At 54.3% G+C, this 11,465-nt stretch overlaps 1 protein-coding gene across 7 annotated transcripts in view; it reads left to right on the forward strand.

Annotated features, from left to right (window-relative positions):
• JADE2 (jade family PHD finger 2) overlaps positions 1-11,172 on the forward strand; it is a 46,505-nt gene extending 35,333 nt beyond the window's left edge. For all 7 annotated transcript variants that reach the window (XM_084764129.1, XM_084764128.1, XM_084764132.1 and 4 more), the window contains 4 exons: positions 481-945; positions 5,826-5,943; positions 9,172-9,303; positions 10,230-11,172. In XM_084764129.1, the coding sequence (XP_084620255.1) occupies positions 481-945; positions 5,826-5,943; positions 9,172-9,303; positions 10,230-11,050 (1,536 nt within the window). In that variant the 3' untranslated portion in view covers positions 11,051-11,172. The remainder of the gene's footprint in view (positions 1-480; positions 946-5,825; positions 5,944-9,171; positions 9,304-10,229) is intronic.
• Positions 11,173-11,465: the final 293 nt, after the last annotated feature.

Here is an 11,465-nt window from a genome sequence, read left to right on the forward strand (position 1 = left end):
GCTGCCTTCCGATCTCAAAGTCATTTTGCCCACAGGACAGTGCATCTTGTCCCCACAAGAGTTGCATTATTGCCTTCTGATGGTTGCCTCCCTCAGCCTGTCTGGGGTCTATTCTATTCCCTTTCCAGGTGCCCCACAGCTCCTGTTTTTTCTACCAAAGCTCCTTCAACATTGTGGGATGCTGGAGTCTATGCCATTTTATGTAGGGTCTCCCCAGCATTCTGTGTGCTCCGTGGTGCCCTAGATGAACCCCTACATTGTCCCTGGGGGCTCCTTTTTTTGTTTGTTGTTTTTTCTTTTTTTGTTTTTTCGAGACAGGGTTTGTCTATGTAGCCTTGGCTGTCCTGGACTCGCTTTGTAGACCAGGCTGGCCTCGAACTCACAGCAGTCCACCTGCCTCTGGGATTAAAGACATGCACCACCACGCCCAGCCCCTGGGGTTCCTTTTAGTGCCTGACACTGCCCTTTCCCTCTCTGCAGTGTTCCATGCCTTCCTGCATCACAGCATTCCACGTCACATGCGCCTTTGACCGAGGCCTGGAAATGCGGACTATATTAGCCGACAACGATGAGGTCAAGTTCAAGTCCCTCTGCCAGGAGCACAGTGAAGGGGGCCCTCGGAATGAGCCTGCTTCTGAACCCGCGGAGCCCAGCCAGGCCGTCGAGGACCTAGAGAAGGTGACCCTACGCAAGCAGCGCCTGCAGCAGCTGGAGGAAAACTTCTATGAGCTGGTGGAGCCAGCTGAGGTGGCCGAACGGCTGGACCTGGCCGAGGCCATGGTGGACTTCATCTACCAGTACTGGAAGCTGAAGAGGAGAGCCAACGCCAACCAACCGCTGCTGACGCCCAAGACCGACGAGGTGGACAACCTGGCCCAACAGGAGCAGGACGTTCTCTATCGCCGCCTGAAGCTCTTCACCCACCTGCGGCAGGACCTGGAGAGGGTAAGTAACCCTGGGGTGGGGGGGGGGTGTCCATGTGCCCTGCCTGGGGTGCAGCCAAGACTTGGGGATATGAAAGCTGCCAGGCTCAGAAGACACAGAGAGATGAGAGATGCTTGGTTGGTCTCTGAGTCTCTCTTGTTGCAGCCGTTTCCCAGGCCTTGGTGAAGGTGGCCTATGGGGACAAGAGGCAAGTGGGCCTACAGTCTCGAGTGACGTGTGGTGACCGGGACTGGGGGAGCCAGCGTTACCCAAGATACCGCTGTCCTGGAATATTAAGAGTAAGGATAGCACCGGGCATGGTAGTGCACGCCTTTAATCCCAGCACTCAGGAGGCAGAGGTAGGTGGATCGCTGTGAGTTCGAGGACAGCCTGGTTGACTACAGAGCAAGTCCAGGACAGCCAAGGCTACACAGTGAAACCCTATCTCAAAAAACCACACACACACACACACACAAAAAGAGTACAGGTAGCTCACACAGACATACATGTCAGCAAAAACAATCCACATAAAATAAAAATAAACAAATCTCTAATAAGAAAGAGAAAGAAAAACAAAACAAAACCATCCTGATTGGAAGCCTCCAAGGGATTTCAGAGTTGAGTAGTTTTCTTCCTATCTGTGCCTCAGTAATCCAGTCTGTAAAATGGGCGGTGGGGGGGGATCCCAGCAGGTCACGTGCTGTGAGGGGAGCTGCACTCAGCTTCGACATTCTCTGTGCATCTGCCCTGGGGCCTAGGCAAGGGAGAAGTGACCCTGGTGACCGGTGACCGGTGACCAGTGACTCGTCACCACTTCAGAAGGGAGAGTGGAAGAGTCACAGGTCCCTGGTTCAACCAGGGCAGAGGAGAAAGCTGGCTGCTCTATAGCCACCACTTCCTGGGCAGTTCATCCTCCCCAGGTCCCACCCCCCAGGTCTCCAGTACAAATTGCTATCTCTCTTGTTGCCTAGCAGAGGACCATCAGGTGTCACCTCATGGGGGTCTGTGCGGGTCAGGCCTCGGTGTATGGCTCCCACCTGACTTAATGTCCAGAGGACTGAGCGAGGAAAGCCTTTCCTTCCCGAAGAGGCAGGTGCAGTCCTATTGGGCTCAGGACAGAGAAATGATACGAAGCCTTAAAGAAACTTGTCTCCTTGGACTGGAACTTGGCTTCAGATTTGAAAAACCAATATCGGCCGTTTACAGTTTTGTAGATTTTCCTGGGCAAAAAGTATTCTCTTACCATCTCTCTATCTTCCCAACCCTAGCATCAGCTAGTACAGGGCTCACTCTTTGAGCTGGCAAAGGCTGGCAAACAAGCTCCCTGGGTAGGTTCCGAAGACTCAGGACAGCTAGGGCTGCCGCAGACCCCTCCAAGGGCAGGTGACACCTATCTGAGTATTTAGAAAGAGATGTGAGAGCCTATCTCTTGGGGGCTTTGGACAGGAGACCTTTTCTGAGCTGGGCTGCCCAGCAGTCCTGAGGGCTGGGCGGGAGGGCTGAAGAAGAAAGATGCCAAAATAGCAGGGAGAAGCTAGCCCCAGGGGTCTCAGCCTCAGGCCCTCTCGGAAGCACGTGTTGGTGCCTTAGACCAGTGAAAAGCACCTAGCACTCTTACCCGGGTGGAGGGTCCTCTCTCTCTCTGCAAAGCCCCAGAGTGGCAATGGTTTAGCCAGCAGGCCCAGTCTCTAACCATAGCCCGGGGCCAATAGCAGAGAACACTCTGACTTTTTTGACTGGGCACTAGGCCAGCTTGGGCCTGCTTCTGAAATGAAGGTGCAGGAACAAGGCTAGAATTAAAGGCCTTGCGTGGTCTATGGCTTCTAGCCCTCCCCCGCCCCCATCCCCCACTCCCACCCCAGCTCTGTGACTTTTGGTTTTCTTTTCTATGAAATAGAAGTAAGGATCCAACTGACCTTGGGGTCACACAAGGACAGTGTCGTCCGCTGTCAGTTGTTTTTTGTTTGAGGCTAGATGTCACCCTGTAGCCCAGGCTGTCCTCGCCCTCCCAAGTACTGGAATTACAAGGATATGAGCCCTGTCCCTAGCCCACTGCAGGTTGGCTGTTGTCACTGTTGGCCCCATAAGCAGGTCATTTCTCAGAAGAGAGGCAGAGCCTGCTATCCCGAGAGTGGGCTGCGCAGAGCTGCGAGGCCTGGCACTCCAGCCTGGGCATCTTTCCTAATGGCTCAGGAGCGGGACGGCCACTACTGGCATGAAATCGATTTTACGGCCAACCCAGAAGATACGCTTTCCTACAAATTTCAGCCGCAGGCCTGGACCTTGGCAGGCAGCGTGGATGGGCACAGCCACCACAGCGTCCAGAGTTAGTTATTCATGGCTGACAGAAAAATTGCAGTAGTGGACATCAAGTCCTGCAGATGCCAGCCCATGTCCCCTAGCAACCACACTGGCTGCCTGGCCCTGCAGGGACGTGGTAGTGGCTCTTGCTACAAGAATTGTTCTAAAGGCTGAATAGACTTTGTACGGGAGCCAAGAGGGCAGCCAGAGCTCTCGGTCACACATCTGCCCTGAGCATGTGGTAGCCTCACCCCTGCTACCTCCCCACCACCCCCCTCCACACACACAAGGATGGAGAGGAATGGTGGGAGGCAGATCCTTCCCCTTTCTGACCTCCTGGTTGGTCCCTAGATCGAGGTCCCTTGCCAAAATCCTTAACAGCCCTTGGCTGGTGGCCGCAGTCACTCTGTTCTCCACCTCTGTCACCACTCCATTCGCCGGCCCTTTGTCTTCATTCAGCCCTGTTTAAGGACACCAGTCATATTGGAGACAGGGCCCACCCAAGCCGGGATGACTTCATCTTAGCTAATTTTATCATCTGAGGCTTTACATCCCATTCTGAGGTTCCCAGCAGGAAATCTTGGGGAATTCAACCCAGATCGAGGCCCTGGAAGGTGTAAGTCTGCCAGGAAGTGGTCTGATTTGCATTTCAAGAGCTTTGCTGAGGGATGGTTTTACTATCCCTGTGAAAAGAGGGGGGTGGGGGGGTATGGGGAGGGGCGGAACCAGGCTGTGAAGTGAGCTGGTGTCTGTCACAAGGAAATGAAAGACTGGTGTGGACGGACTGTACCGACAGGTCGGTCAGTTGTGGGTGTGGGCCAAGAGAGCAGAGCGGCAGGTCAAGACTCCAGTTTTCCGCCATAATTCTCCACAGTCCCCTTTGGTTTATAGGGCACCCCCCAAAGGCCTGCTCAGCCCTCCCCCCCCCCTTCCACTCTACACACACTACACACACCCGCTGGCTTTACCTCTTGCTCGGTTCATTACACCATCACCTAGCTAGGCCTCCTGCTGGGCTTAGCTGTCCCTTTGTCCTAGGAAGCCTTGCAGCCCTCAAGTCTTGAGTCAGGGCCACCTGGTCCTGGGAGTGCTTCCTCAGGGTCTCTGCCTTGCTGGGCGGCGCAGGCCATGGGAAGAAAGAGACCCTGGCTGTGTGACTTTCTCCAACACATTTCCAGACTGTAGGAAGACACGGAGCCAGGCTGAAGTGCAGGGTTGTAGAGGGGAGGTTGGTTGTAAGATGGACCATGGTCGGGAGGATCACAGGCTGGCACTGTGGTATCATGAGGTGGTGGAGGCACCATGGCAGGCCGTGCCAAGGTGACACTCCACACACACAGAGAGAAACCTGGCTACACATGCTAGAACACACACACACACACAGAGAGAGAGAGAGAGAACACAAGCAAGCATGAGCGAGAGCACAGGGTGGTCCTTTTACCCCACCACCCCCACCCCCACACCCCTGACGCAGCAGGTAATGACGTAAGAAGTTACTGGGATCCTGAAGCAAGGCCAGTCAAATTGCCTGTACGCTAACAGGTACCATTGCTTAAAATCCAGGGCTGCACATGGGATCAGCGGTGGGTGGACCGTGTTGCCCCCGGTGTTCATAGTGCAGGTGGGGAGTGCACACATGGAATGTCACAGCAGAGTCCGTATTGAATCCAACCTTTTGCTGCTATAGGCTGGCCTAGAGTCTTCCTCACACTTTCCTCAGAAAGGATAGGAGGAAGGCCGCAGCTGACAGAGATCTGCTCATACTGCCTTGAGCTAAGAGGAGTGGGGTTGTGCTGAGAAGGAGAGGGGTTCTGAACCCAAGGCCACCCCAGGCAACTTAAGGACAGATGGACCTAAGTAAGATATGTCGACCACTGACCACCTGGGGACTAGGTCAAGGAAGACCCTGGTGGGAATAGGATTCAGGCTGAGCAGTTGCGGTCAGTTAACTCTCCCTGTTTCTGAAAAGCTCCACATGAGCTCAAAGGTGATACCAGACCAGACAGAGGAGTGTGAGTGTCTCAAGGGGAGCAGTCGTGGGATGGCGGGGGTGGCACCCTGAACAGGCAGTGACAGACCCACTTTGGATGCTTCCAGCCAACCTGAAGATTGTGTGCCTGTTCTGTAGGGACTCTTTCCGGCCGCCTGAGGGGAGGGAGTCAGCGGCTGCTGTCCTTATAAAGGTGTCAGGTCGCCGTGGGTATGGGAGCATTGTCCGGAGTGGCATGGGCCTGGCTCGGGTCCTGGTAGAGCACAGAGACTTGGAAAAGCTATTCTGCTGGCTTGTGCTCATCTGAAAGTACAGTGATGCCGGTGCCTTGGGTGCAGGCTTCAGGTTTTACCGTGATGGTTGTGTCCAGAGTTCTTTGCTGGGAAAGACGGGTGTTAGGCAGGAAGAGAGGCTTGCAGGGTTTGAGACCAGATATTCCCTGCACACTCAGGATTTGGGAGTGAATTCTCATGCCTCAGGCAGAAAGGACATGGCAATGGTGGTGGCCTGTGTTCAAAATACCCGTTTCTCCAGCAACAGGGCCCCTTGAGGTGGCTGATGGGGTGGCAGTGAGTAAGGCAAGATGTCTCTCTCACATCCGTCTCCTCAGGTTAGGAACCTGTGCTACATGGTGACGAGGCGCGAGAGGACGAAGCACAGCATCTGCAAACTCCAGGAGCAGATATTCCACCTGCAGATGAAGCTCATCGAGCAAGATCTAGGCCGAGGTAGGCACGGCACCTCCCCTGCAGGTGTGTGCACGGGGCCCGAAGCCATCAGCCCGTCCTTCCCCATCAACACTGTCGCATCATGTGCATATGGGGACCTGCCAAGGCCCTGGTGGTGTTGCTAGGCAAGGAGCCAGAGTTTGGACTGCAGCTTTCAAGCCTGCGCCTTCAGGCACATGACTAGTCGGTGGGACAGCCCAGTTCTGACGGTGGATTAGCTCGCAGGAGGACAGGCACAGATCCAGTCTTCCTGCAGGCCTCAAAACAGGTGTCCCCGAAGCCTGGTAATACCTGGGGTTCAATCCTCAGGAAGGCAGCTGTGCAAAGATGAGGCTGTGTGTCCCTTTCTCTGGCCTCACGTGTTGAGAGTCAGGCCCTGATCAGCTGGGTTTCCTTCGTCGGCTTTCATTCTCTCTGGGTGTAACGTGCATTTACCAGATCGAGAAACCAGAGCAACAGTCTTGATACTGACTGTGTTGTTTAGCTGTGTGGCCCGGAAGTGTTAAGGAAGATGGGCTGAACGCCTCCCAGAACACAAGCCATGCTGAAATGTTGAACATACGCAGGAGAGAGAGAGACAGACAGACAGACAGACAGACACACACACACACACACACACACACACACACACACTCTCTTTTGGAATGTGCCTGTCACTGCCAACCCAGCCTGTGGTCATTCTGGGACTTAAGTGGCGGAGGAGGCGTTCAAGGGATTGGCCAGCCCCTTCTCTGTCAGTAGCTGAGTCCTGCCCTTCACCTTTGGGGTTACCAGCATTCGTTGAAGGCATGTGTGGTTGTAGAAACCTGTAACCCCAGTGCTTGGAGGCTGAAACCAAAGGCTTTTGAGTTCCAGGTCAGCCTGTGCTACATAATGACCTCCTCTCTTAAGGAAAAAAAAAATTTTTTTTTTAATTAAAAAAAGAGGAAGACGAAGAGGGACTGAAGAGATGACTTAGGGGTTAAGAGTCCTGGCTGCTCTTCCGGAGGACCTGGACTCAGTTGCTGGCACCCACATGGTGCCTCACAACTCTCTGTGCCTCCAGTTCCAGGGCTTCTGGTGCCTTCTTCTGGAGCCTCTTCCTGGCCCTAGAGGGGATGGGGATGTAGCTTACTTAATAGGGAACTTTCTAGCATGCATGAAGCCCTGGCTTTGATCCCCAGCACTGCTTAAAACAGTATGTTCAGCACACTTGGAAGTAGAGGCAGTAGAATCAGGAGCTCCGGGTTAGCCACAGCTACATAGCAAGTTCAAGACCACCGGGACTATATATATAAGACCCATTTTCTTACTTGTTTTACGTGTGTGGATGTTTTGCCTGCATATCTATACATGCATTGCATGTGTCCTTGGTGCCTATGGAGCTCAGAATAGGGTGTCAGATCCCCTGGAACTGGAGTTTCAGATGGCCAGTGAGCAGGTGCTGGGAATAATTAGGGGGATGGGGAGAAATTGCTGTTGCCAACTATAGAGGTCAGGGTAGGTCATGGCTATGTGGCCTCCAGAGCTTTCCTGCCCACTTAACAGCAGAGAAGATGGAAAGTGGTGTCCCGGGATGTGCAGCCAGTGGCGGTGCAGGGATAGAGGTACTAAGGGAAAAGCTGTAGGGCTTGGGGGAGGCCACACATGTGTTCCCCTAAGGACACCAAAGCCAACATAAAATACCTGTGTTCAAGGAAGCTGAAGGTTGCAAGGCAGGAATTGCACCTTCTGGCACAGGCTCCTATACACCAGAGCATCTGCACCCCAACCTAGAGCCTGGGGACCCCGAAAGCTCTTTGTCCCGGGTAGGAACAAGCACCATTGTTGTGGGCAGAACATCTTCGAAGAAAACGGCTTTATGTCTGCCTGAGGTGGATGCACACAGGGTAGGGGTGGAGGGGTTCTTACACAAGGATGTAGGATAACCAAGGTGAGATATGTAAGGTGTTGGGGCCCTTAAAATGTCAGGTGTGGGGCCCATGGCAAGGACACTGAAGGTCTAGCTAGAGACTCTGGGACTAAGAATAGCTCAAGGCACCTTTGTACTTTTTTCTTTCCCAAGACAGGGTTTCTCTATGCAGCCCTGGCTGTCCTGGAACTCACTCTGTAGACCAGGCTGGCCTCAAACTCAAGAGATCCCTGTCCCAGCCTGTGGGGTCTTCAACGGGTACCTGTGGAGGGGGGCAGACAAGTGGGAGAACAGGAGACACAAAGAAATGAGGGCAAGTCTGGATTCTGGTCAAGCCCCGTTTATTGAAAATTTTCACGGAGTTTTTATAGACACGAGGGCATGGGTATTTGCGTAAGTGAGGGTTGCTGTGGATACCTAACTCTGGAATGCTCCATCAGGTGTCTATCTTTACAGCTGCTATAATCACAGAAGAGGGAGAAATTCCAGAGAGAAAGGGAAGTTGTAAAAGATCTGGTTAGTCAGGAAAAAGTTCCCGGAACTGCTGCTCGTAGGCAGCTGGCCTTTAATCTGATTTTACCGGTAGTCTTACTGGAAAAGCTAGTTTATAGCCAGAAACGAGTAGCTCTTTCTATGAACTCGGGGGGTCTTAGAATGACCATCCCCCACAATAAACCACAACAGGTGTCTAACTGCCAAACCACAACAGGGTCAGCTGGTTTCTGGTAAATGACAGACTGCTGGAGAAATAGGAACCTAGGCTCTGACAAGATGGAAGAAACATTGGCCATATAGCCTGTCCCCAACAGATCCCTCTGCCTCTGCTTCCCAAGTGCTGGGATTAAAGGCATGCACCACCGCGCCTGGCCTTCTTTTTAACATTGTTCCAGAAAGCTCTCCTGCCTCTGCTGCTGAGCAGTTGGGGAGACTCTTCTTTTGTAGACCAGGTGTGGGACCCAAACTACGAAGCAGAATAGGAGGCCTAGGCAAGAGGCTTAGTCAAGGAGCTAGCTGTGGTGTCAGGCCTGGGGGTCTAAGCCTCTTACTCCCAGTTGATGATTTCCTGCCCTTTCCGTAGCTTGTCAGTCACCTTTTCCATCCACCAGAACTCTCGAACGACTGTGGGTTTTGTAGGTCATACTGAAGTCCACGTCCCACAAGGACTTTTCTTCACCTGCCTCAAGATCATCCACACAATTGTACACAGTTAGCCTGGATCTCCCCAGTTCCCTTTGTTTCTAGCGCACTGACTCTGACCTTGGTACTGTGGATGACAGACACAGTTGATGGACGACCCTGGCTTGCCATTCAGCTTTGACTCCCTTTCTCTAACACAGAGCCTTCTGGAAGGAGAGCAAAGGGCAAGAAGTGTGACTCGAAGAAGAAAGGCCGAGAGGCTCCCAAGGGCGGCAGCCCCGAGAAGAAAGAGAAAGTGAAGGCTGGGCCGGAGTCTGTCCTGGGGCAGCTGGGTAAGTCAGGGACCATTGCAGCCTGGCAGCCCCTCCCCCTCTTAGCTTGACCCCATGATGGGCCAGCAGCATAAAGCACAGATTGACCCCAGAGGAAAGCCACTTCGAGCCGTCTTCTTCCAAGGCCCATGGCATCTCAGCCTCACCTCACCTGAGATCCCAAGAAAATCTATCTGGATGGAGATGAGAGTTCTGCTAACGCAGGAGCTGCCCCGGCCAGGGTGCTGGATCCTTCCAGAGGTCCCTAGAAACCATCCCATGCTGGGAGTGGGGGACTGCAAGAAACCCTTGTCCCTGTTCCACTCTGCCAGAGTTGTTGTCAGTCCATCCTGTCTGTGTCCATGTCCCCACCCACCTCGGTCTGTCCACCCCCCCCCACCAAAGCCACAGCCAATGCTCTGTTTATTCAACCCACAGCCAGTTTTTCTTCAGCTATAATAGAGAGCAAAAGAAGTGCCCTCTTGTCAGTCACAGTAAACCTCAACAAAATAGGGCCCAGAGCTGAAGCTGGAAGCTGGTCCTGGTCCTGGCCTCCCTGTTGGAGAGAGACCTCTCTCAGGTGTTTTCTTGCAAGCTGCTGGAGGGACCTGGCTGTAAAGATGCAGCTCCCCCTGGTGGCCTCTCTCCTCTTGCCACTTTGAAATTCTTAGCATTTGAACAAGGACCTCACAGCTTCCTTTCCATTCTACAATTTAGAAAACTGGTCCTAGAGTCAATCACGCTGGTGGGGGCGCGTGTCTGGCTCCGATTCTTGCTGGCACTGGTTGGTGGGGCATGGACAGAACAAGGTGGCTTGCCTGTGTGGCTGGGTTGTCTTGAGCTACCTGAAAGAGTGGGGGGCATGCGCGCGCGCACACACACACACCCACCCACCCACCCACCCACCCCTAAAGCCTCTCACCTGCCTTCTCTCTCCCCTCCTTCAGGTCTGTCGACTTCCTTCCCCATCGATGGCACTTTCTTCAACAGCTGGTTGGCACAGTCCGTGCAGATCACCGCAGAAGACATGGCCATGAGCGAGTGGTCTTTGAACAGTGGGCACCGGGAGGACCCTGCTCCTGGTCTGCTCTCCGAGGAATTGCTACAGGATGAAGAGACTCTGCTCAGCTTCATGAGGGACCCCTCACTGCGACCTGGTGACCCTGCCAGGAAGGCCCGAGGCCGCACTCGCCTGCCTGCCAAGAAGAAACCACCCCCGCTGCAGGATGGGCCCAACGGGCCCAGTGCACGGACCACTCCAGACAAGGCACCCAAGAAGGCCTGGGCCCAGGATGCTGACAGCGGCAAGGGCATGCAAGGACCACCCACCAGGAAGCCACCACGGAGGACGTCTTCTCATTTGCCGTCCAGCCCTGCAGCTGGGGACTGTCCTGTCCCAGCAGTACTGGAAAGCCCCCCAACACTGGCCTCCGAGACCCTGGATGAGATCGGCCCCGTGGCTTCCGACTTGAATGTCCAAGTGCCTGGCCCTACCGTGAGTCCCAAACCCTTGGGCAGGCTCCGGCCACCCCGAGAGATCAAGGTCAGTCGGAAGTCGGGTGCTAGGTCAGATGCTGGGACAGGACTGCCACCTGCTGTGGCTGAGAGGCCAAAGGTCAGCCTACACTTCGACGCCGAGGCTGACGGCTACTTCTCTGATGAGGAGATGAGCGACTCAGATACAGAGGCAGAGGACAGTGGGGTACAACGGGCTTCCAGGGAGGCAGGGGCAGAGGAGGTGGTTCGCATGGGGGTGCTGGCCTCCTAACTCACCCAGGTCCCCCACAAGGTCTCAGCCCAATCACAACTGCCATTTCCAACTGCTGAGTGTCCCAGACCCACCACTCTGTTGTGGTTTTATTTTTAATATAGAGAGAGTTCTGAATTCCACTCCGTTGTCTTTCCTCTGTGCTGGCCTAGGGCACTAGGATTCCTCCCGTGGCCTTAGCCACGGGCCACTATGCCAGGTTCTATGTGCCACCCCTGTCCCAGCCCACGCAACATCGCCAGGGCTTCTTCTGGCTTGATATAGACGAGGTGAGGGGGAGAGCTCAGGGCTCCTGCCCACTGCCACTGGGTGACACAGACTGTCGTTTGGGCATTATTTCATGGCAGATGGGCCATCCCAGGGCCTGCCCCACCTTGTTCCCCCAGATTACACTGGGTTTCGGGTTGGGGGTGGG

Source organism: Acomys minous (genome assembly GCF_964271855.1).
Source record: "Acomys minous genome assembly, chromosome: 16".
NCBI classification, from domain to species: domain Eukaryota; kingdom Metazoa; phylum Chordata; class Mammalia; order Rodentia; family Muridae; genus Acomys; species Acomys minous.